At 38.3% G+C, this 27,770-nt stretch overlaps 1 protein-coding gene across 4 annotated transcripts in view; it reads right to left on the bottom strand.

Moving 5' to 3' along the window:
- Positions 1-27,770, bottom strand: part of IGBP1 (immunoglobulin binding protein 1) — a 48,054-nt gene that overhangs the window by 4,279 nt on the left and 16,005 nt on the right. Inside the window, exon 6 of one of the 4 annotated variants that reach the window (XM_044937459.2) lies at positions 10,025-10,453. The exons of 2 other annotated variants lie outside the window; for them this stretch is intronic. In XM_044937459.2, the coding sequence (XP_044793394.1) occupies positions 10,434-10,453 (20 nt within the window). In that variant the 3' untranslated portion in view covers positions 10,025-10,433. Of the gene's footprint in view, positions 1-10,024; positions 10,454-11,788; positions 12,094-27,770 lie in introns of those variants that run through there. One more of the 4 variants, XM_044937456.2, reaches the window with a different exon arrangement.

Here is a 27,770-nt window from a genome sequence, read left to right as displayed (position 1 = left end):
TGCTCAATGTCTAGATTCATTAATTTTCCTGGGGTTTCAAAAAGGTGATACTCTTAACTTTAACATTTCTTTTTTATTAAGTAGAATGCTTTTATAAAGAGAGGCTTCCCCTCATCTACTACTAGTCACCCAGAAAAAAGGACAAGATAAATGCCTGATTCTTTCGCTTTAATTTACCATTTGTCAAGGCAATAAATTAGCTCCTTACCATTCTTTGAAATTGAACAATTTTTCTTTTTAAATACAGTTATGGACTCATGGATTTGGTGGGACTCATATTTGGTGGGTTTCAGTAAATTGCAATGACTTCTAAAAGATGTTCCAACTTTTAAATTTTAGAATAGTTTTACAGAAAAATTGTGATAGTACAGAGTTCTTATACATCTGTACCCCAGTTCCCTTTATTGTAAACATCTTACAGTACTATGGTTTGTGTGTTATAACTAATGAACCAATACTGATACATACATAATTAACAACTAACTGCTGCTGCTGCTACGTCGCTTCAGTCGTGTCTGACTCTGTGCGGCCCCGTAGACGGCAGCCCACCAGGCTCCCCCGTCCCTGGGATTCTCCAGGCAAGAACACTGGAGTGGGTTGCCATTTCCTTCTCCAATGCATGAAAGTGAAAAGTGAAAGGGAAGTCGCTCAGTCGTGTCTGACTCTTCACGACCCCATGGACTGCAGCCCACCAGGCTCCTCCATCCATGGGATTTTTCCAGGGAAGAGTACTGGAGTGGGGTACCATTGCTTTCTCCAAATTAACAATTAAAGCTCACACTTTATTCAAATTTCCTTAGGTTTCACCTAATGTACTGTTTTGTTTTTTCTCTTGGTTCCAGGATTGCATCAAGTATTCCACATTACATTTAGTCCCCTGTCTCCTTAGTCTGCTCTTGGCTGTGACAATTTCTCCCTTTCCTAGTTTTTGATGACTTGGACAGTTTTGAGGTATACTCAGGTATTTTGCAGAATGTTCCTCAACCTGGCATTGCCTGGTATTTTTCTCATAATTAGACTAGGGTTATGACTTGGAGGAGAATAACACAGTGAGGCTCCCTCCTCATCACATCAAATCAAGGCTATACACCTTATTACATGACTTATTACTGCTGATGTTAACTAGGATCACTTAAGGTAGTGTTTGTACGGTTCCCAACTGTGAAGTTACTGCTCCTCCCTTCTTCTACATTATAGTCTTTGGAAGCAAGTAACTAAACCCAGCCTACACTTACGAAGTGAGGAGTTATGCTTCACCTCCTTGAGACAGGTGTAGACAGGTGTGAGTGAGTGAGTAAGTGAAGTCGCTCAGTAGTGTCCGACTCTTTGCGACCCCATGGACTGTAGTCTATCAGGTTCCTCCATCCACGGGATTTTCCAGGCAATAGTACTGGAGTGGGTTGCCATTTCCTTCTCCAGGGGATCTTCCTGACCCAGGGATCGAACCTGGATCTCCCTCATTGTAGACAGATGCTTTACTGTCTAAGCCACCAGGGAAGTCCTTAGACAGGTGTATACACACAAATTATTTTGAAAATTTCTGTACAGTTTAGTCATTTATTTCTATCACTATACGCTCATGGATACTTGTTTTACACCTTTTGTTATAATCTGATACTGTTATTTTCCTGCTCACATTCTTCTAGTTTTGGCCAGTGACAGTTCTTTCAGCAGGCTCTGTCACATTAACACCTCAAAAGTTTGTTTGCTGTAAAGAGCCCTTGGTTCCTTTAATTGGAAAATGGTATTAGAAACCAAGTTTTGGGTACTAGATGTGCTCGTTGCTACCGGCAATTATCCTTTTTGAAGCCAAACTGTCTGGCCTGTGGAAACATCTTCAAATTGGTTTCTGAGACTTTTTGATATGACTGTAGTAGTCTTCTAAAGCTTCTTTCCTATCTTCTATAACAAGATGTTCCAAGTTAATCTTATTTATTTCCGGGCCTGGAATTAGCTCTCTCTCTAACACATCCTGGTTTCTTTGAATAGGAGTGGTATTTCAAGAACACAAACTGAGTTACTAGGTGTGCTCACTGCTTCTGGGCTGTTCATTATTTCTAAGTCTTTTCAGTGGATAAAGCAAAAGTGTGTCTGCGTATGTTTACTTTTAAGTAAAATTCCTCATGAGTTCATATTCAAGACTACAGGGCTGTTTTGTTTCTAACTTAAATTCTTTTGAAGTATATCTGTATTCTTCCACACTAAAAGTCTTAGCCCTCAAAGACAGAGGATGATGGAATTTGAATAATTACTCATAATTACTCAGTTACATTATCTCACAGTACACAGTCTTGGAATAACTAATACTGCTACCAATATAACTGCTGAGAATAGTTCATTTTTTTTTTTTTTTTGCATGTGCTTTCCCCATTTCTTCATTGAAAAAAGTCATGCTATATCTATGTTATCAGAGCACAGGGCATATAGGTATTAATACTCTACTCCCTCCCTTGTAAATCTCGTTTAGTCTTAGTTCTATATGTAACTATTTAATGTTAACCACCAGTCCTGATATCAGTGTCTCTTATTTTGGTTGTCTTATGTTCATTCTTCAGCAAATTTCTCAGTAAGGGATTATGGAACCAATATTTCCTGAGTTCTAGCATGTTGATAAATACCTGTGCCATTTATACCTAAAAGTCATTTTTACCAAATATAATGTCCTTGACTTACATTTTTTCCCCTCGAGTATCTTAAATGTTACTCCATTTTCTTCTAGTACAAAGTATTGGTGTCAAAAAGTTTGAAGATTATCTAATTTTCCTTCCTTTACAAACTACCTACTGTTTTTGCTGAAGTATCCAAGACATTTCTTCTCTTTAAAAAGAAAAATCTAGTAATTTTATTAGAATGTGGATTTTGTTGTTGGTCATTCTGGGTCAAAATTCTCAGGTACGTATTGTGCTTTTTAAAATCAAACCTTTTTTTTTAGTTCCAGGAAAGTTTCCTCAATGTTACTTTTAAGTATTTATTTATTTTCCTTGCTTTAGTTTTCTTTTTCAGATAATCTTATTCCATATGTCTCTGCTAACTTTTCATGTTTCACTTTTTCTAGAATTCTGTTTATCTTTCTTTTTGATTTAAAAGTTCCTTACTTTATAAAGGTATTTTCTGTTGTGTTCACTCACTCGTTTTGTTTCTTTTTTCTTATTCAAATCGAAGTACAGGTGATTTACAATATTATATTAGTTTCAGGAGTTTAGTTCAATCACTCAGTTGTGTCTGACTCTTTGCGACCCCATGGACTGCAGCATGCCAGGCCTTTCTGTCCATCACCAACTCCCGGAGTTTACTCAAACTCATGTCCACTGAGTTGGTGATGCCATCCAACCATCTCATCCTCTGTCATCCCCTTCTTCTCCTGCCTTCAATCTTTCCCAGCATCAGGGTCTTTTCAAATGAGTCAGTGTCAGGAGTATGAAATAGTAATTCAGTATTTTATAGATTATACTCTATTTATAGTTAAAAAATATTGGCTGTATTTCCTGTGCAATTCTATATATTCCTATAGCTTATTTGTTTTATCCATAGTAGCTTGTACCTCTTAATTCCCTACCACCTTGCCCTTCCCTCCCTTTCCTCTCCTCACTTGTTACTATCTGTTTGTTCTCTGTATCTCTGACTCGAGTTCTCATAGATATATTTATTATTAGATTATTTATGTTATTATATTATTATATTTATTAATATATGTTGGGGGCCAGCGTGAGGCACTCCACCCATGGCAAAGGTCATGAGGAAGGAGGCTTGACGTACGCAAAGGCGGGATTGAGCCTCAGGAGTCCCCCTGGAAATTCTGGAGCATCTACCCCCATAACCAGAGTCTGCCTACTTTACTACTTTGTGCTCTCACCTACACCTCTGACTTTACGGGGGGCTGTCCCCCACCACCTCTTTCAGAGAAGGAGTTAACTTACAGCTCCAGTTAATAATAATTCCTGGGCGTGATAGGAGTGTTTCAACCTACAAACTCATCTGAAGGTTCTCTAGCCTGCCTGACAGGCTTTTCTGGCCACATGTGATTGCTCACAGCTTCCCAACTGTGAGAGGCATGAGATGCTTTAAACCTTCTAAAAACAGGTTCCTTAGAAAAGTTAGAAAACCATTAGTATAAGTATAGTGGGCTGATTAGAAATTGTATTGGTGAAGGGTTTTTCATTTGTTGAGCCAATGTTTGTTGCTAAGTCTCCACATCCCCTGCCCTTACACACATTAATGAATATATAGAAGAAATAAGTATTAACCTTTTATATTAATCACGTTAGACCTTAGGCTAAGTAAATTCTTTCCTTAATTAAAACCCACTACACCCTCACTCTATAGGAATGTAACTTTATCTGGTACCTTTGGAAGGTGGAGTCTTTTTTAAGAATAATCACCCCTGGAGAAATAAGTGTCCTGGTTGACTGACCGCTGTCACAAGGAAAGGGTCATAAATTGTCAGCAGGCCCCCTGGCCAGAAGATGATGTAACACCCCTAAGACCTCTGTATACATTTGTATGAAGCACCTGACTTTGATAAAAGTCAGGACGCTGACCCCACGTGACTTTTGCATAACATCTCAATGTATAAAAGTAGACCATGGAAAATAAAGAATTGGAATCAGTTCCTCGAAAGACTGGTCTCCCCATGTCTCTCTCTCTCTCTCTCTCAAACTCTGGCTGAGTCTCCATCTGGAGAGCAGAGCCCGCCATGCTTACTAATTATGCCTGGGCTTCTAAGATCCGACCGGGGAGGCCTCAGTGTCTCCTCTCCTTCGGGAGAACGGAAGGACGCCTGCGGCCTACGTAAGTGGTGCAAACTTCTTGTCTTGAAGTTTTATTGGTTTCCCGTGCAAACCAAGCTACTCAGCCTCTTTTCTCCACTGAATTTTCCTACTGAGCTATCCTCATTCTATTACTCTTTACATCTCTAATTAATATCTAATTGAAGCTATTGTATCCTGATCCTCGCCGACGCCGTCCCCACTTCGAACTCCCTGGATCAGCCGGGGCTGGACCTTGGCAAATATATATTTAGATTCCACATATAAGTGATATCATACAGTATTTATCTTTCTTGACTTTTTTCACCAAGCATATTACCCTCTAGGGGCCATCCATGTTGTTGCAAATGGCAATATTTCATTCTTTTTAATGGCATTGCATATATATATATCACATCTTATTGCATATAAGATATAATACATTGTATATATTTATCACATCTTATCTATTCACTTATTGAGACTTTAGGTTGCTTCCATATATTGGGCAATGTAAACAATGCTGCTATGAACATTAGGGTGCAAGTATTTTTTTGAATTAGTGTTTTCATTTTCTATGGATTAAAAATCCAGGAGTGGTAGCCATAAAAAGGAATGAATCTGAGTCAGTTCTCATGAGCTGGATGAACCGAGAGCCTGTTACACAGAGTGAAGTCAGAAAGAGAGAAACAAATATCATATATTAATGTAGATATATGGAATCTAGAGAAACAGTACTGATGAACCTATTTGCAAGGCAGGAATAGAGACGCAGACATAGAGAACTGACTTGTGGACACAGTGGGGGAAGGAAAGGGTGGGACGAATTGAGAGTAGCACTGAAACATATATATTACCGTATGTAAAAACATATGTAAAACAGCTAGCTAGTCTGAAAGAGATGGGCATACCAGAACACTTGACCTGCCTCTTGAGAAACCTGTATGCAGGTCAGGAAGCAAGTTAGAACTGGACATGGAACAACAGACTGGTTCCAAATAGGAAAAGGAGTAGGTCAAGGCTGTATATTGTCACCCTGCTTATTTAACTTCTATACAGAGTACATCATGAGAAACGCTGGGCTGGAGGAAGCACAAGCTGGAATCAAGACTGCCAGGAGAAATATCAATAACCTCAGATATGCAGATGACACCACCTTTATAGCAGAAAGTGAAGAAGAACTAAAGAGCCTCTTGATGAAAGTCAAAGAGGAGAGTGAAAAAGTTGGCTTAAAGCTCAACATTCAGAAAACTAAGATCATGGCATCTGGTCCCATCACTTCATGGCAAACAGATGCAGAAACAGTGGCTGACTTTATTTTTCTGGGCTCCAAAATCACTGCAGATGGTGATTGCAGCCATGAAATTAAAAGACACTTACTCCTTGGAAGGAAAGTTATGACCAACCTAGACAGCATATTAAAAAGCAGAGACATTACTTTGCCAACAAAGGTCCGTCTAGTCAAAGCTATGGTTTTTCCAGTGGTCATGTATGGATGTGAGAGTTGGACTATAAAGAAAGCTAAGCACCAAAGAATTGATGCTTTTGAACTGTGGTGTTGGAGAAGACTCTTGAGAGTCCCTTGGACTGCAAGGAGATCCAACCAGTCCATCCTAAAGGAAATCAGTCCTGGGTGTTCATTGGAAGGACTGATGTTGAAGTTGAAACTCCAATAGTTTGGCCACCTGATGCAAAGAGCTGACTCACTGGAAAAGACCCTGATGCTGGGAAAGATTGAGGGCAGGAGAAGGGGACGACAGAGGATGAGATGGTTGGATGGCATCACCGACTCGATGGACACGAGTTTGAGTAAACTCCGGGAGTTGGTGATGGACAAGGAGGCCTGGCATGCTGCAGTTCATGGGGTCGCAAAGAGTCGGGCACGACTGAGTGACTAAACTGAACTGAACTGAGTGGGAAGTTGCTGTACAACCCAGGGAGCTCAACCTGGTGCTCTGTAACAACCTAGAGGGATGGGATGGGGTGGAGGTAGGGTAGGAGGGAGGTTCAAGAGGGAGGGGACATAGATATATACTTATGGCTGATTCATACTGCTGTATGGCAGAAACCAAAACAATGTAAAGCAATTATCCTCCAGTTTAAAAAAATGAAATAAAAAATCCAGGAGTGGAATTGCTGGATCATATGGTAGTTCTACTTTAATTTTTGAGGAACCACTATACTGCCTTCCATAATAGCTGCACCGATTTATACTCCTACCAACAGTGTACTGGGCTTCCCTGATGGCTCAGCGGTAAAGAACCTGCCTGTAGTGCAGGAGACCTGGGTTTGATCCCTGGGTTGGGAAGATCCCCTGGAGGAGGGCAGGGCAACCCTCCCCAGTATTCCTGCCTGGAGAATCCCATGGACAGAGAAGCCTGGCAGGCTGTAGTCCATAGGGTCTCACAGAGTCGGATACGACTGAAGCAACTAAGCAGCGGTAAGCAACAGTATACTAGAGTTCCCACTTCTACACATCCTTACCAACACTTGTTATTTGTAGACTTCTTGATGATAGGCATTCTGACAAGTGTGAGAGGGTATTTCATTATGGTTTTGACTTGCCTTTCCCTGATGATTAGCAATGCTGAGCATCTTCTCATGTACTTGTTTGTTATCTGTATATCTTCTTTGGAAAAATGTCTCAGGTCTTCTGTCCATTTTTTTTAACAGGCAGATAATTGCTTTAGTGTTGTGTTGATTTCTGCCATACAGCTATGTGAATCAGCCCTAAGTATATGTATATCCCCTCCCTCTTGAACTTCCCTCCCACTTCCCATGCCAGCCCACCCCTCTAGGCCATCACAGTGCAGGCTGAGCTCCATGTCACACAGCAGGCAGCTGTCTATTTTACACACAGTGGTGTAATATGTCAGTGCCACTCTCAACTTGCCCCACCCTGTCTCTCCCCTGCTGTTTCCCCAAGTCTGTTCTCTACATCTGTCTCTATTCCTGTCCTGCAAATAGGTTCATCAGTACCATTTTTCTAGATTCTGGAAGTATGGGTTAATATAAATATTTGTTTTCCCCCTTCCGACTTCCCTCTGTACAGTTTCTTACTTCTTTTTTAAAAATTTATTTAATTGGAGGATAATTGACTTATAATATTGTGTTGGTGTCTGTCATACATCAACATGAATCAGCCATAGGTATACATGTCTCCTCCCTCTTGAACCTCCCTCCCACCTCCCACCCCTCTAAGTTGTCACAGAGCACTGAGTTTGAGCTCCTTGCATCTTCTATTCTTCAATTATTTTTTCCATATTGATTGTATGAGCTGTCTATGTAGTCTGGATATTAACCCCTTATTGGGCATATCATTTACAAATATTTTCTCCCATTCTGTAGGCTATTTTTTCATTTTGTTGTTGGTTTCCTTTGTGGTGCAGAAGTCTTTAAATTTAAATCAGTTTCACTTGTTTATTTCTGCTTTTGTTTCCTCTGCCTGAGGAGACAGAGCTTTTAAAATATTGCTATGATTTATGTCAGAGAGTATGCTGCCTTAGCCTTCATTTCTGAAATGATTCTTTCCTCTTATTGCCCCAAGTTGTCAGTACATTTCTGAATTTTTCTAATCCTGCTATGTATGGTTCTTCTGTGTCTTCTTTAATTTTATTAATGTCTTCTAACTAATTTTTAAACAGTATATTTTAGATTTGTTGTTCTTTGAGTGTGTCTTTCTGGAATGCTTTTTTTCCCTTTTTAAAAAATTGAAATATAGTTGATTTACAAAATTGTTAGGTTCAGGTGTACAGCAAAGAGATTCACTTACATATATCTATATATTTTTCAGATTATATTCTTTTATCTAACTTACATGTGGAATCTAAAAAATAATACAAATGAATCTATATACAGAACAGAAACTGACTTACAGACATAGAAAACAAACTTATGGTTACCAAAGGGGAGAGGGAGGGACAAATTAAGAGTATGGGATTAACATACATACTACTTACATAAAACAGATAAGCAACATGGAATGCTTTTAATTCTTTTTTCTCCTTATAATAATTTTGTGTGGCATTTGATCTTGGTAATTTTCCATTCATTTTTCTTACAGCTTTATTGAGATATTATTCACATACCATAAAATTCACCCATTTAAAGTATACAATTTAGTGGTTTTTAGTATATTCAGAGCTGCGCAACCATCATCACAATTTGTTGCTCATTCTTAGGTGTACTAAGCTTTCCTGAACTTTCAGAAAGAAGTATGGTTCAGGATGGCTTTTCTAACTTCACAGAGGCACCCTTTCTGTTTTTAATGTATGTTAAAGGAATATAATGACTTACATGATTACAGTCTTGGTTGTGGTCCTCTCTCCCATTCTCGGACCTTCTCTTTCCTCTTCCTTTACTGTCCCTGTTCTGCTCATTTGAATTCTATTCTCAACAATTTCTCCTCAGTGTGGGACTGTGTGAGTAGGGAGATCTAGTGCCTCATTTTCAAGAGTTCATTAAGGGTTAGACAGCTCCATCCCTTTCAGACCTTCTGACAAGAGATTCCTTGTATTCATTCAGTTTTTATTGGAAGGTAAAACCCCTCCCATTTCAACTACTGTTCTTAAAATGAACTGCCACACTTATTTTTTTTTTCATTAAAATTTTTTAATTCAAGTATAGGTGACTTACAATACTTGTTTCAGATGTACAACACAGTGACTCTATATTTGTACAGGTTATGCATCATACAAAGGTATTATAATATTATTGACTGTATTCTTTGTACCATAAGTTACATCCTTGTGACTTACTTATTTTATAACTGGTAAATTGTATCTTTTAATCCCCTTCACCTATTGCACCCTTCCTCCCATTCTTCTCCCTTCTGGCAACCACTAGTTTGTTCTCTGTATCTATGAGTCTGTTTCTGGGTTTTGGGGGGCTCATTTTTTTTTATATTTTAGATTCCACATATAAGTGAAAACATACAGTATTCATCTTTCTCTGACTTATTTCACTTAGCATAATACCCTCCAGATCCATCCATACTGTCACAAATTCCAAGATTTCATTCTTTTTTATGGCTAAGTGGTGTTGGGAAAACAAGATAGCTATATGTAAAATAAAACTAGACCATTTTTTCACATCATTTACAAAAATAAAGTCAAAATGAATTAAAGACTTAAATATAAGACCTGAAACCATAAAACATCTAGAAGAAAACATAGGCAGTATGTTCTTTGAAGTCAGTCTTAGCAATATTTTCTTTTTTGATCAGTCTCCTCAGGCAAGGACAACAAAAGCAAAAGTAAACAAATGGGACCATATGGAACTAAAAAGCTTTTGCACAGCAAAGGGAACCATCAGCAAAACAAAAAACTACTGAATGGGAGAAGATATTGGCAAATGATATGTCTGATAAGGGGTTAATATCCAAAATATATCAAGAACTCAGACAACTCAATACAATTTGATTACAAAATGGGCAGAAGATCTAAACAGACATTTTCCAAAGAAGACATACAGATGACCAACAGGCACATGAAAAGATGCTCAACATCACTAATCATGAGGGAAATGCGAATCAAAACCACCTCAAATGCAATGAAACAGCACCTGTCAGAATGCTACACTTTTTTAGTGAATACTGTTTGCTGTTTTGGAATTCTCCCGTTTTCAGCTCTTTCAGATGGTCAAACTCTTTCTGCTTACACAGATGCCCATTACTAGTTGATCTTGTGGTTATGATGATCTTCCCTTACCTGTTTTTGAATTTCATGGGGATACACTATCACTTAGTTTTGTTACAAATATTGTCTATGAATTTTTTCTTTTGTGTTTTTATTGAAGTATAACAACATACATGCAGAAAAATATACTAACACAGGATAGCTAAATCAGTTTTCACATCTGAACATATATCCATATCATCAGTGCCCAAATTAAGAAACAAAACATTACTAACTCCTCAGAAGTCGCCCTCAGGTCCAATTTCACTCATAATCTCAGACTAAGGGTGAACATCATACTGGCTTTTAACCAGCATACACAAGTTTCACCTGTGTCTGAACTCTATGCTCTTCTGTGTTTTTTTCCCCTCAAATTATATTTGTAAAATTTAACAAATTAATATTTGCTATTACTTATAACTGAAGAACTATAGTCTGTTTAACCTTATTGCTAACAGTATTTCACTGTGCGGATACACCAAAATTTATTTATCCATTCTATTATGTATGGGCATTTAGAGTAGTGTTCACTCTGGGGTATTGCAAATAATGCTGGTATGAGCATTCTTGTACAAACCTTTTGAAGATAGAAGGCTCTCATCCCTCTCAGGTATATATTTGGGAGTGAAACTGTCTTGGGAGTATATATATGCTCAACTTTTGTGCAACACTACTACCGCCAACCCTGCCCCCCAGGCTGTCTTTATTGTTTCCTTTCTTTTATATACTTTAGGCTTATTTTGTTCTTGTTTTCTCCAACTTCTTAAGGGAGTATCTTAGAGACTGATTTTACCTTTCTTTTTTCTAATATAACTACTGAAAGTTATACACTTCCCTCTCAGCACTGCTTCAGTTGTATCTCACAAGTTTTGATGTATTTCACTATTATTCAGTTAAAAATACTTCCTAATTTTCTTTGTGATTTCTTCTTTGATGGGTTATTTAGAAGTATGTTGTTTAACTTTACAAAATTTAGGGACTTCCTAGGTATGTTGTTGTTATTTAGTCACTAAGTTGTGTCCGACTCTTGTGACCCCATGGACTGTAGCCCACCAGGCTCCTCTGCCCATGGGATTTCCCAGGCAAGAATACTGGGGTGGGTTGCCAGTTCCTTCTCCAGGGGATCTTTCTGACCCTTGGATTGAACCCATGCCTCCTGCTTGGCAGGTGAATTCTTTATCACTGAGCTAGCTACCTGGGAAGCCTGGTTTAGTCGCTAAGTTGTGTCTGACTCCTGCGACACCACAGACCATAGCCCGCCAGGCTCCTCTGTCCATGGGATTTCCCAGGCAAGAATACTGGAGTGGGTTGCCATTTTTTTCCTCCAGGGGATCTTCCCAACTCAGGGATTGAACCTGCATCTCTTGCATTGGCAGGTAGATTCTTTACCACTCCAGGGAAGCCCCAGGTATGCTGTTATTGACTGCTAATTAAATTAGATTGTAGTCAGAGAACACAGTGTGATTTCTATCTTTGAAATTTATGGACACTTATTTGGTGGCCTAGAACATGATCTAAGTTGGTGAACATACCATGTGCACTTGAAAAAAAGTGTTATCTTGCAGTTATTGGATATATTTTTCTGTAAATGTCAAAGAGGCTAAGGTGGCTGCCAGTGCTGTCCAGATCTTCTATGTCCTTACCGATTTTCTGTCCAGAAACTTTTTCAGTTACTGAAAGAAAAGCATGAAAATCTCCAACTATGGTTGTAGATTTGTCTATTTCTCCATTTAATTCTGTCAATTTTTCCTTCGTGTAATTTGAAGGTTGTTATTAGACACAAACACATTTATGATTCCTATGTCTTCCAGATAAATTGACCCTTTAATTAGCACTAAATGTGCTTTTGAGAGTCCAGTAACACATTTTGTCTTGAAGTCTACTTTATCTGACATTACTATAGCTATTGCAACTTTCTTATGTCTGTTGTTTGCATGGTATTATTTTTTTAATCGTTTTATGTTTGACCAAACTGTACCTTTATATTTAAAATGTATCTCTTGATAGGAGATCAAGAGGGCGGAGAAAGATGTGGAGCTCACCTTTCCCCATGAACACATCAAAAATAAATCTACACGTGGAACAATTCTCACTAAAAACTGGAAATTGGCAGAAAGACTCCTGTACAATCAAGGTTGTAAGTAAAGATACACGGAAGTCCATAAAGAAGCCTGGACTCCACTCATGAGTAGAGCACAGGTGGACTTCCCCCAGGCAGGACAGAGAAAAGTTTGGCTTAGGCTACTGCTTTTCTGCAACATGCTGTGCACAGCCATGCTATGTTCTCCAGCCAGAGCTGAAAGAATGCTCCAGCCCTGTTCACTTCATGCCACAAGTGTGGTACTGGAACTAGGGTGGCCAGGATCTGGGAAAAGACTTGACTTGAGAGGGAGAGGTGATCTGGTCCTGGGGCAGAGCCCCAGGCTGGGCAGCAGTGGCAGAATTTACTCAAGAGGCATCTCAGAAGCAGCCTAGACTTATGATGGCAACACAGCTGCTGGGTTGCTGACAACCACTTTGCCACATGGGTGCCCCACTCCAAGCTAAGAGAATGCTCTGGCCATGCCCACTCCATGTCACAGTGTGGCACTAGCCCTAGGGTAGCCACAATTGGGGAAAAGACACAACCATTGGCTGCATCTTAGGAAAGCTGCAGACCTCTACAAAGGCAGAGCATTGGATCTCTGTAGGCACACAAGCCCTACTTGGCTTGGCATTCTCATCCTTTATGGCAATGGTCCCAAGTATGGGGAGCAGGGAAAACACATACTTAATGGGAATGGAGCCAGCTCAAGCTCATCCCTCAGGACTTCCACTCCCGCAACTTGGGATCAGACTCAGTCCTGACAGGGTGGTGACAGACACTGAGCAGAGAGGAAGTCCCACTTCCCACCCTGTGCTAGCACCTCCATCTCCAGCCATACCCTCTATCAAGGTGATAGCTGTGAGCACACCCTGAGGAAAGACATGACTGGTGTCCACATCAAATCCATCTCTCCCATGAAAGGCAAAGGGCATACACAGTCTGCAAAGGGATGCTCCCACATAGGAACACCCCTTCAAGAAGTACCTGTTTCACCTAAATTCAGAGGCATAGAAAGTTAGGTAAAATGAAAAGGCAGAGTACTTGCTCTCAATTGAAAGAGGAAGAGTAAATCCCCAAATAAATAATGAAACAGAAACAATTTACCAGAAAAAGAATTTGAAACATTGGCAATAAAAAATATTAACTGAAATAGGGAAAATAACTGATCTAAACACTGATCATTTTAACAAGGAATGATCCTATATTAATGATCACAGATTATATTTAAAAGATTCAATCAAAAACAGATAATTTCATATCTGAAATAAAAACACTACAAGGAATGAATATCAGACTAAGTGATAACACAAAAAAGCACAAATGATCTGGAAGACAGAATAATGGAAATCACCCAATCAGAAGAGCAGAAACACAAATGAAAAAAAAGAAACGTAAAGAATCTACAAGATCTTTGGGATAACACTAATCTCACCAATATTCACATTATAGGAATTCAAGAAAGGAGAGAGAAGGGGATCAAAAATGTACTTGAAGAAAAGTATGGCTGAAAATGTCCCCAACCTGAAAAAGGAAACATATTCAGGTATAGGAAGCAGAGAAGGTCCCCTCACCGAAATGAAACCGTACAGACCCACACCAAGACATATCACAATTAAAATAGCAAAAGTTAAAGATAAAGCAAGAATTTTAAAGGCAGCAGCAAGAGAATAACAGAGTCACATACAAGGGAATCCCCAAAAGGCTATCAACTGATTTCTCCACAGAAACTTTGCAAACCAGAAGGGAATGGCATTATATATTCAAAGCCTTGAAAGGGAAAAACTGCAACCTAGGACACCCTACACAGCAAGATTATTCCACTTATAATTATTCCATTTAGAAGGAGAAAGAACTTCTTAGACAAGTAAAAACTTAAAGAATTCATCAATATTAAACCTACCCTAAAAGAAACAGTGAAAGGTCTCTCTAAATGGAAAAGAAGAATCTATAGGAAAGAGAAAACCCCACTAGGAAAGACAATATATAGTAACAATCAAAGATTAGTTAAATGAGCCAGTGTGTAGATTAAAAAACAAAAAAATTGTAAAAGCAACTGTAACTACAATAAACAGATAAGTATGAAGATGAAAAATATGACATCAAAAACACAAAAGGTGAGGGAGGAGAGTAGAAATGTAGATCTTTAAGAATGCATTTAAACTTAAATGACTACCAGTTTAAAACATGTAGATATAATTACATGTTAACTAACATATATGGTAATCACAAATAAAAAACTACAACAGATAACACAAAAACCAAAAAGAAGGAACCCAAGCATAGTACAAAAGAAATTCAAACCACAACAGTAGAAACAAAAAGAAGAAATGAGTACAGAATAACTACCAAAAAAAAAAAAAAAAACCTGGAAAATAAGTAATAAAATGGCAATGAAGTACATACCATAATCATAGGACTAAATGCTCCTACCAAAAGACATAGGCTGACTGGATAAAAAAACAAGACATTCCAATATGCTCCATGTGAGAGACTCACTTCAGGGCTAGTGAGTACACAGACAGAAAGTGAGGGGATGGAAATAGATACTTCATGTGAATGGAAATGATAAGAGAGGGAAGCAAGACTCATTTCAGACAAAATAGACTTTAAAATAAAGCTATACCAAAAGAGAAAGAGCAGCATTATAAAATGCTAAAGGGATTAATAAAAGAGGCTATTACACTCATTAACATATATACACCCAATACAGGAGCACCTATATAAATGAAGCAAATACTAACAGACATAAAGGAAGAAAATAACAATAATGCAGTAATAGTAAGAGACTTTCACAACCCACTCACATCAAATGGACAGAGCATCCAGACAGAAAATCAATAGGGAAATGGTAGTTTTAAATGACACAATATACCAGTTAAACTTAATAGATATCTATAGGACATTATATCCAAATCAGTAGAATACACATTCAAGTACACGTGGAATGTCCTCCAGGAGAAATCACATACAAGGAGAGGTCACAAAACAAGCTTCAACAAATTTAAGAGGACAGGGGACTTCCCTGGTGGTCCAGCAGTTAAGAATCCACCTTCCAATGCAGGGGGTGCAGGTTTGACTCCTGGTCAGGGAACTAAGATCCCACATGCTGCAGAACAACTAAGCCTACACACTGCAATTCCTGAGCCTGCTACATGCCACAACTACTGAGCCCACACACTACGGGGCCTGTGTGCCACAACTAGAGAGAAGTCCATGCACCACAGCCAAGGGTCCATGAGCCACAAAGAAGAGACTTCGTGCCACAATGAAAGATCCTGCGTGCTGCAACGAAAGATCCCACATGTGGCAACTAAGATCCTACGCAGCCAAATAAATAAATATTTTTTTTAATTTAAGAGGACAGAAATTAAATCAACCATTTCTTTACAGTATGAAACTAGAATCAATCACAGAAAGAAAAATGGGAAGAGAACAAATACGTGGAGACTAAACAACATACTACTAAAAAAACAAATGGGTCAACAATGAAATCAAAGTGGAAATCATAAAATACCTTGAGGCAAATGAAAATGGAAACACAACTTTTCAAAATCTATGGGATATAGCAAAAGCAGTTCCAAGAGGGATGTTTAAAGCTATACAGGTCTTCCTCAAGAATAAGAAAGATCTCAAACAACCTAACCTATGACCTGAAAGAACTAGAAAAAGAAGAACAAAGCCCAAAGTCAGCAGAAGAAAGGGAATGATAAAGATCAGAAAGAAAATATATAAAACAGAGACCAAAAGAGCAGAAAAGATCAAAGAAACCAAGAGCTAGTTTTCTAAAAAGACAAAATTGATAAAACTTTAGCCAGGCTCATTAAGAAGAAAAGAGAAAGGACCCAAATAAACAAAATAAGAAAAGAGGAGAAATGAAAACCAAAACCACATATATACCAAACGTCTTAAGAGGATACTGTGAACAGTTAAATGCCAACAAACTGGACAACTGACAAGAAATGAACAAATTTCTAGAAACTCTACTCCTGCCAAAACTGAAACAAGAAGAAACAGGCAATCTGAACAGACCAATCATGAGACGTGAAGTTGAATCTGTAATTTAAAAACTCCCAGCAAGCAAAAGTTCAGGACCAGATGACTTCATAGGGGAATTCTACTGAACATAAGGTAGAACTAATACCTGTCCTCAAACTTTTCAAAAAACTGAAGAGGAAGGAACACTCTCAAATTCATTCTACGATTCTACTCTACCAATATTCATTCTACCAATACCCTGATACCAAAACCAAAGACACTACAGAAAAAGGCCACAGGCCAGTATCTTTGATGAATATAGATGCAAAAATCCTCAACAAAATATTACCAAATCAAATCTAAAATATATATAAAAAGGATCATACACCATGGTCAAGTTGAATTTATCCCACGGTCACAAGGATACTTCAGTATATGCAAATTAATATGATATACCACATTAACAAAAGGCTAAAAATCACATGATCATCTCAATAGGTGCAGAAAAGCCATTTGACAAAATTCAACAATAATAATAAAAACCCTGAAAGTGGGTATCAAGGAAACATATCTCAACATAATAAAGGCCATTTAAGACAAACTCACAACCAATGTCATACTCAGTGGTGAAAAGGTGGAAGCCTTCCCACTGAATTCTGGATTAGGACAAGTATGCCCATTCTTGCCACTTCTGTTCAACATAGTATTGGAAGTCCTAGTCACAGCAATCAGACAAGAAAAATTTTTTAAAAAGTATCCAAGTTGGAAGGGAAGAGGTAAAATTGTCACTATTTGCAGATGACATGTCATATCTAGAAAACCCTAAAGTCTTCACCCATTAGAACTAATACAACTATCAGAACTAATAAAGGAATTCAGCAAGGTTGTCAGATACAAGATCAATACACAGAAATCTTTTGTTTCTATACACTAATAATAAAATATCATAAAGCAAAAGCAAAAAAAAAAAATCCTGTTTAAAACTGCATCAAAATGAATAAAATACCAAGGAGTAAACTTAACTTAAAAGGGATAAGCTACCCACTCCAGTATTCTTGGGCTTCCCTGGTGGCTCAGATGGTAAAGAGTCTGCCTGCAAAGCAGGAGACCTGGGTTCGATCCCTGGGGTTGGGAAGGTCCCCCAGAGGAGGGCATGGCAACCCACTTCAGTATTCTTGCCTGGAGAATCCCATGGATACAGAAGCCTGGCGGGCTACAGTCCATGGGTTGCAAAGAGTCGGATATGACTGAGTGACTAAGCACAGCACACAAACTTAACCAAGAAGAGGGAAACATCCTATACTCTGGAAACCACAAAACATTTATGAGGGAAACTAAAGATGATACAAAGAAATGGAAAGATATCCTATGCTTGTGGATTGGATGAATTAATATTGTCAAAATGGCCATACTATTCAAAACAATCTACAGGTTTAATGAAATCCCTATCAAAGTACCCAGGGCTTCCCCAGAATGGCTCAGTGGTAAAGAATCTGTCTGCAATGCAGGAGATGTGGGTTCGACCCCTGCTCCAGGAAGATCCTCTGGAGGAGCAAATGGCAACCCACACCAGTATTCTTGCCGGGAAAATCCCATGAACAGAGGAGCCTGGCAGGCTAAAGTCCACAGGGTCATAAAGTGTCCGACACAACTGCCTGAGTGAGCACACACATCAAAATACCCATGATATTTTTCACAGGATTAGAATAAACAACCCTTAAATTCATATGGAACCACAAAAGACCCTGAATTGCCAAAGAAATCTTGAGAATGAAGAACAAAGCCAGAAGTATAACCCTCCCAGACTTCAGTCTACACTACAAAGCTACAGTAATCAAAACAGGGTGGTACTGACACAAAAACTGACAAATAGACTGATGAAACAGAATAGAGAGCAGAGAAATAGACCCATTCACCTGTGTTCAAATAATCTATGACAAAAAAGGCAAGAACGCACAATGAAGAAAAGACAGTCTCTTCAATAAGTGGTGCTTGGAAAATTGGACAGCTACATGTAAAACAACGAGATTAGAACATTCCCTCACACCATATACAAAAATGAACTCAAAATAGATTAGAGATGTAAATTTAAGACCTGAAACCATAAACCTCCTAGAAGAGAATATAGGCAGAACACTCTGGCATAAAAATCATGGCAATATTTTTTTTGATCTGTCTCCTAAGTAAAAAGAAATAAAAGCAAAACTAAACAAATGGAATGTAATTAAACTTAAAAGCTTTTGCAAGGCAAAGGAAAATATTGACAAAACAACCTACAGAATGGGAGAAAATATTTATAAATGAGGTGACCTATAAGGTGTTATTATCCAAAATATATAAAAAGCTCATATAATTCTTCATCAAAAATAAACAACCCAATGGAAAAATGGGCAGAGGCCTGAATTTTCCAAAGAAGACATACAGACAGCTAACAGGCACATAAGAAGATGCTCAACATCACTAATTATTAGAAAAATGCAAATAAAAACCACAATGAGATATCATCTCCCACCAGTCAGAATGGCTATCATAAAAATGTCTACAAATAACAAATGTTGGAGACAATGTTGAGAAAAAGGAACCCTCATATACTGCTGACAGGCATGTAAATGATACAGCCACTGTGTAAAACAGCATGGAGGTTCCTAAAAAACTAAAAATAGAACTACCATATGATCTAGCAATACCACTCCTAGGTATATATCTAGAAAAAATGAAAACACTAATTCAAAAAGATACATGCAACCCAATGTTCATAGCAGCACAATTTTCAATAGCCAATTATATAGAAGCAACTCAAGTACCCATCAACAGACGAATGGATAAAGATGTGGTATATATATACACATACACAATGAACCCAGCCATAAAAAAGAATGAAATTCTGCAATTCGCAGCAACATGGATGGACCTAGGGGGTATTATGCTTAGTAAAGTAAGACAGAGAATGACAAACAATGTGCATCGCTCATATGTGGAATCTAAACAGTAATACAAATGAATGGATATGTAAAATAGAAACAGACTCATGGATATATAAAACAGAGGGACAGGGGCAGAGGGAAGTGGGGAGGGACAAATTAGGGTTATGGGATTAACAGATACCAACTACTATGTATAATATAAATAACCAATAAGGATACACTATATAGCATAGGGAACAAAATTCATTATCATGTAAAAACTTGTAATTACAAAAATAATGAATACTGTACACCTGAAAATAATATAATATCACCTATACTTCAATTAAAAAAAGAAAATGTATCTCTTGTAGACAGTATACAGGTGAGTCTGATAATCTGATTTCTAATTTGAAGGTTTATTCCATTGATATTTAATATAATTACTGATCAGCTGGATTAGAATCTACCATTCTATTGGTTTTCTGTTCATTTCCTATATTTTTTGTTGTTTTGTTCATTCTTTCTTGCCTTCTTCCCTTTGAATTTCTCCATTGACTTTATATCTTTGTCTCTTTGCATTAATTTTCTTTTAAATAGACCTTATTTTTAGAGCAACTTTATTTTTTTTCTTGGTCATGCTGTGCAGCTTGTGGGATCTTAGTTTCCCAACCAGGGAGCAAAACTGTGCCCCCTGCAGTGGAAGCACAGAGCCCTAACTACTGGACTGCCAGGGAATTTAAAGCAGTTTAAGGGGCTTCTGTTTCAAGATGGCAAGTAGAAGGACATGCATTCATCTCCTGTGAGAGCACCGAAATTGCAACTACCTGCTGAACAACCACTGACAGGCAGACACTGGAATCCACCACAACAAGATACCCCACATCCAAAGACAAAGAAGAAGCCAGAGTGAGACAGTAGGAGAGGCGCAATCATGATAAAATCAAATCCCATACCTGCTGAGTAGGTGACCCACAAACTGCAGAAGAATAATACCAAAGTTCTCCCACTGTTGTGATGGTTCTAAACCCCACGTCAGGCTTCCCAGCCTGGGGATCCAACAAAGGCACTGGGAATCTCCAGGGAATCTGGCCTTGAAGACCAGTGGGATTTGATTACAGGACTTCCACAGGACTGGGGAAACAGAGACTCCAGTCTTTGAGGGTACAAACGAAATCTTGTGTGCTCCAAGATCTAAGGAAAGGAGCAGTGACCCCATAAGCTGCTACTGCTGCTAAGTCGCTTGAGTTGTGTCGGACTCTGCGCGACCCCATAGACGGCAGCCCACCAGGCTCCCCCATCCCTGGGATTCTCCAGGCAAGAACACTGGAGTGGGTTGCCATTTCCTTCTCCAATGCATGAAAGTGAAAAGTGAAAGTTAAGTCGCTCAGTCATGTCCGACTCTTAGCGACCCCATGGACTGCAGCCCACCAGGCTCCTCCATCCATGGGATTCTCCAGGCAAGAGTACTGAAGTGGGGTGCCATTGCCTTCTCCTTCAGACCCCATAAGAGACTGAACCAAAACTACCTGCTAGTGTTGAAGGGCCTCCTGTGGAGGCATGGTTCGGCAGGGGATCACCACAGGGACAGGGCAATGGCAGCAGCAGGCTGGGAAAGTCCTGCTTGGTGTACACCCTCTTGGAGGTCACCATTAACCCTACCATAGAGCCCACAGACCCCAGGGCTGGGTCACCTCAGGCCAAACAACTATCAGGGAGAGAGTGCAACCTCACCCATCAGCAGGTAATTGGATTAAAGCTTTACTAAGCAAGGCCCTGCCCACCAGAGCAAAACCCAGTTTTTCCCATTGCCAGTCCTTCCCATCAGGAAGCTTACATAAGCCTCTTAGCCTCATCCACCAGAGAGCTGACAGAAGAAGCAGTACCACAGCAGCTAAAACAAAGACCATATTACAGAAGGTTAATCATGATGAAAGAGCAGAAAATTATGGCCCAGATGAAGGGACAAGATAAAACCCCAGAAAAACAACTAAATGAAGTGAAAATAGGCAACCTTGCAGAAAAAGAATTCAAAACGATAGTGAAGATGATCCAGGATCTCAGGAAAACAATGAAGATGCAAGAAATGTTTACCAAAGACCTACAAGAACTAAAGAACAAACAAATGGAGATGAATAATACACGAGAAGGAATCAATAGCAGAATAACTAAGGCAGAAGAATGGATAAATGGCCTGGAGGACAGAATGGTGGAAATCACTGCCGTAGAACAGAATATAGAAAAAAGAATGAAAAAAAATGAAGACAGCCTAACAGATCTCTGGGACATTAAACACATCAACATTCACGTTATAGGGGTCCCAGAAAGAGAAGAGAGAGAGAAAGGACCTGAGAAGAAATAATGGCTGAAAACTTCCATAACATGAGAAAGGGCATAGTCAACCAGGTCCAGGAAGCAGTGTGTCCCAGGCAGGACAAACCCAAGGAGGAACACACCAAGACACGTAGTAATAAAACTGACAAAAATCAAAGACAAAGATAAAATATTAAAAGCAATAAGGGAAAAATGACAAATAACATAGAAGGGAACTCCCATCAAGCTATCAGCTGATTTCTCAATAGAAATTCTACAAGTCATAAGGGAATGGCACAATATATTTAAAGTGATGAAAGGGAAGAACCTACAACCAAGAATACTCTACCCAGCAAGACTCTGCTTCAGATTTGATGGAGAAATCAAAAGACTTCCAGATAAGCGAAAGTTAAAGATAATTCAGCACCACCAAACCAGCTTGAAAACAAATGCTAAAGGAACTTCTCTAGGCAGGAAACACAAGAGAAGGAAAAGACCTACAGAAAATAAACCCAAAACAATTAAGAAAATGGTAATAGGATCATACATGTCAATAATTACCTTTAAATGTAAAGGGATTAAACGCACCAACCAAAAGACATAGACTGGGTGGGTGGATGAAAACATGTGCATGTACTCACTTCCACTTACCACATCCCTTGGCTTGACCCCCTCACATTCTATGTAATTACTTTATATAGTTAAGTTAATCATATTCCCATTATGGCATGCAATTGTAATTATCTTTTTTTTTTTGTCTGGCTATTGATGTGAAAACTGATAAATATCTTTTACTATTGTGATTATGTAACTATTACTCACTTAATACCATTGTATCATGATTGGTCAACAGAAAAATAGAACTCTGTATCACCAAAACTACAATTTAATGGAAAAACCTGTAATCACTTTTTAAAAGCCATCCAGATGCATATCAGAATTATCTTGAAATTTTTTGAAAAATACAAATGCTCAGGTATTGCTTTTTTTCTCTAGAGCTCCAGATATGTTTCTAATGAGCAGTCATGCTTAAAAACAACTGGACTATATGATGATCTTTTACTTTTATCTAGTTTCACTTTTTCTATTTCATATGCAGTACTCCCATTTCATTTAGTTTATTTTCTCCATCACTTTGTTTTTATGTTCTTTCTCAAGCCTTTATCAAGTATAGTATAAAAGCTTTTGTATACATATATAAATATATATATATATTTTGTATACATATATAAAATATATATATTTTACAAAACTTTGAATTTTTGCCTAACTAAAAAAATTATGACAATTTGATTACACTTGTTTGACTTAGCATGAATAGAATGCTAGATTTTTATTTAAAAAATAGATATGAAACACGCAACAAAGGTTTACTGCATAGCACAGGGAACTATAGTCAATATGGTTCCTGGTGGCTCAAATGGTAAAGAATCTGCCTGGAATGCAGAAGACCCAGGTTCAATCCCTGGGTCAGGAAGATCCCCTGGAGAAGGAAATGGCAACCCACTCTAATACTCTTGCCATGGACAGAGGAGTCTGGTGGGTTACAGTCCATGGGGTCACAAAGAGTTGGACACAAAGTTACTAACTTTCACTTTTCACATGATGGAAAATAATTTCAAAAATAATGTATGTGTGTATGTATAACTAAATCACCTTGCTGTGTACCTGAAAAACAATGTAAATTAACTATATTTCAATAAAATATATATATTAAGAAAAAGAATAAAGCAGTTTAAGTACACAGTAAAATTGAATGCAAAGTACACAGTGTTTCTATATACCCTGTCCCACAGAAGCACAGACTCTCCAGACTATCAAGCATCACAGTGGTACATTTTTGTAATCAGTGAACCCACAATGATGCAGCATTATCATGCAAAGTCCATAGTATACATTAGGGTTCACTCTTCGTGTTGTACAATCCATGGTTTTGGGGAAATGTATAATGGCATGTATTCACCATTATGGTATCATTCTGAATAGTTTCTCTGCCTTAAAAATCCTTTGTTCTGCCTATTCATCCCTCCTTTCTTTTAATCCCTGTCAACCACTGATCCTTTTACTGTCTCCATAAGTTTTGCCTTTTCTAGAATGTCATAATTGGAATCACACAGTATGTAGGCTTTTCACATTAGCTTCTTTCACTTAGTAATATGCATTTAAGATTCCTCCATGTCTTTTTAGATCTTGAAAGTTCATTTCTTTTTAGCAATGAGTATTATTCCATTGTCTGTATATACCACAGCCTATCCATTTGCCTACTGAAGGCATCTTGGCTACTTCCAATTTTTGGCAATTATAAATAAAGCTGCTATAAACACTTGTGTGAAACTTTTGTGTGGACCTATTAATAACTTTTCAACCCATCTGGGTAAAAAGGAGCATGATTGCTGGATTGCAGGATAGGAGAACGTTTCTGACAAACTGTCTTCCGAAGTGTCTGTACCACTTTACATTCCCAGCAATGAAGGACAGTTCCTGTTGCTCCATTATCCATGCCAGCATTTGGTGTTGTCAGTGTTCTGGATTTTGGCCATTCTTTTAGGGCTACAGTGGGATTATTGTTGCTTTAATGTGCAATACCCTAATGACATATGATTTTAACATGATTGTGCCCCTCCTACTATCTCCTTGTGACTTCTTTGTCCTTGGATATGGGGAGATGCTCTAACACAGTGAGCAAAAACAAGACTTGGAACCGACTGTGGCTCAGATCATGAGCTCCTTATTCCAAAATTCAGACTTAAATTGAAGAAAGTAGGGAAAAACACTAGGCCATTCAGGTATGACCTAAATCAAATTCCTTATGATTATACAGTGGAAGTGACAAATAGATTCAAGGGATTAGATCTGATAGACAGTGTCTGAAGAACCATGGACAGAGGTTTGTAACATTGCACAGGAGGCGGTGACCAAAATCATCCCAAAGAAAAAGAAATGCAAGAAGGCAAACTGGTTGCCTGAGAAGGTCTTACAAATAGCTGAGGAAAGAAGCAAAAGGCAAAGGAGAAAGGGAAAGACAGACCCAACTGAATGCAGAGTTCCAAAGAATAGCAAGGAGACAGAGGAAAGCCTTCTTAAGTGAACAGTGCAAAGAAATAGAAGAAAACACTAGAATGGGAAAAACTAGAGATCTCTTCAAGAAAATCAGAGATACCAGGGGAATTTCATGCAAAGATGAGTATGATAAAGGACAGAAATGGCAAGTACTTAACAGAAACAGAAGAGATTCAGAAGAGGTGGCAAGAATACAAAGGACTATACAAAAAAGGTCTTAATGATCCAGACACCACAATGGTGTGGTCACTCACCTAGAGCCAGACACTCTAGAGTGTGAAGTCAAGTGAGCCTTTGAAAGCATTACTACAAAGTTAGTGGAGGTGATGGAATTCCAGCTGAGTTATTTCAAATCCTAAAAGATTATACTGTTAAAGTGCTGTACTCAATATGTCAGTAAATTTGGAAAACTCAACAATGGCCACAGGACTGGAAAAGGTCAGTTTTCATTTCAATCCCAAAGAAGGGCAATGCCAAAGAATGTTCAAACTACCACACAATTGTGCTCATTTCACATGCTTGTAAGGTAATACTCAAAATTCTTCAAGCTTGGCTTCAACAGTATGTGAACCAAGAGCTTCTAGATGTACAAGCTGGATTTAGAAAAGGCAGAAGAACCAGAGGTCAAATTGCCAACATCTGTTAGATCACAGAAAAAGGAAGAGAATTCCAGAAGTAGGTGGAAGAGAATTCCACCTACTTCTGCTTCATTGACTATGCAAAAGCCTTTGATTGTGTGGATCACAACAAACTGTGGAAAATTCTAGAGATGGGAATATCAGACCACTTTACCTGCCTTCTGAGAAACCTGTATGCAGGTCAAGAAGCAACAGTTAGAACTGGATATGGAACAATGGACTGGTTCAAACTGGGAAAGGAGTATGTCAAGGCTTTATATTGTCACCCTCCTTATTTAACTTACATGCAGAGTACATCATGCAAAATGCAGAGCTGGATGAATCACAAGCTGGAATCAAGATTGCCAGGAGAAATATCAACAACCTCAGATATGCAGATGATACCACTCGAATGGCAGAAAGCAAAGAGGAACTGTTGATGAGGGTGAAAGAGGAGAGTGAAAAAGCTGGCTTAAAACTCAACATTCAAAAAACTAAGATCATGGCATCTGGTCCCATTACTTCATGGCAAATAGATGGGAAAAAAATGGGAACAGTGGCAGACTTTATTTTGGGGGGCTCCAAAATCACTGTGGATGATGACTGCAGCCATGAAATTAAAAGATGCTTGCTTCTGGAAGAAAAGCTATGTCAAACCTAGATAGCATATTAAAAAGCAGAGACATCACTTAGCTGACAAAGGTCCATATAGTCAAAGCTATGGTTTTTCCAGTAGTCTTGTAGGGATGTGAGAGTTGGACTATAAAAAAAGGCTGAGTGCCAAGTGATGATTTTGAATTGTGGTACTGGAGAAGACTCTTGAGAGTCCTTTGGACAGCAAGATCATACCAGTCAATCTTAAAAGAAATCAACCCTGAATATTCACTGGAAGGACTATGCTGAAGCTGAAGCTCCAAAACTCTTGCCATCTGATGTGAAGAGCTGACTCATTGGAAAAGACTCTGATGCTGGGAAAGATTGAAGGCAGAAGAAGTGGGTGAAAGAGGATGAGATGGTTGGATGGCATCACCGACTCAATGGACGTGAGTTTGAACAAACTCTGGGAGATAGTGAAGGACAGGAAAGCCTGGTGTGCTGCAGTTCATGGGGTCACAGCCAGACATGACTTAGTGACTGAACGACAAATGACATATGATGTTGAGCATTTTTTCATATGCTTATTTGCCATCTGTATGATCTTCTTTGGTGAGGTGCCTGTTAAGGTCTTTTGCTCATTTTTAAATTGAGGTGTTTAATTGAGGCAGTAGTTCACTATCTCTGGGACCCACTGTTCCAAATGGGAAGGTGACAACAATTCATATCATTGCTCTTCTATGTGTAATATGTACTATGTGTAATATGTACTCTTTTCTATGTGTAATATGTACTCTGACCACTTTCAAAATTTTCTCTTTTACTATGTGTAATATGTACTCTTTTCTATGTGTAATATGTTCTCTGACCGCTTTCAAAATTTTCTCTTTTACTATGTGTAATATGTACTATGTGTAATATGTACTCTTTTCTATGTGTAATATGTTCTCTGACCGCTTTCAAAATTTTCTCTTTTACTATGTGTAATATGTACTCTTTTCTATGTGTAATATGTTCTCTGACCGCTTTCAAAATTTTCTCTTTTACTATGTGTAATATGTACTATGTGTAATATGTACTCTTTTCTATGTGTAATATGTTCTCTGACCACTTTCAAAATTTTCTCTTTTACTATGTGTAATATGTACTCTTTTCTATGTGCAATATGTTCTCTGACCACTTTCAAAATTTTCTCTTTTACTATGTGTAATATGTACTCTTTTCTATGTGTAATATGTACTCTGACCACTTTCAAAATTTTCTCTTTTGTTTCAGCAGTCTGACTACAACATGCCTACGTATGGTTTGCATTGTATTCAACATACTTGCTTGGGGCTTACTGAAATTTCTGAATCTCTAAATTTGTCTTTCACAGATTCGGGGAAAATTTCAGCCATTATTTCTTCAAAAATTTTTTTATGGCCCCTTCTCTCTCTTTCTCCTCTTATTGGTATTCCAAATGTACACATGATAAACCTTTTTATATTTTTCCACAGGTCATTGAGACTCTTCATTTTTTTCTAATCTTTTGATTTTCAGAATGGCTAATTTTTATTGATCTATCTTCAATTTAACCCTTTCTTCTGTCATTGCCAATATGCTATTGTTGTTTAGTCGCTTAGTCCTATCTGAATCTTTTTCGACCCAATGGACAGTAGCCCACCAGGCTCTACTGTCCATGGGATTTCCCAGGCAAGAATACTGGAGTGGGTTGCCATTTCCCTATCCAGAATTTGCTATTAAGCTTATTCAAATTAAAAAAAACTGAAATATAGTTGACATACAATATGTTAGTTTCAGGT

This window comes from Bubalus bubalis, chromosome X (genome assembly GCF_019923935.1).
Source record: "Bubalus bubalis isolate 160015118507 breed Murrah chromosome X, NDDB_SH_1, whole genome shotgun sequence".
Lineage (NCBI taxonomy): Eukaryota > Metazoa > Chordata > Mammalia > Artiodactyla > Bovidae > Bubalus > Bubalus bubalis.
Note: the sequence above shows the minus strand (reverse complement) of the source record. Positions and strands in the feature narration are given on the sequence as shown.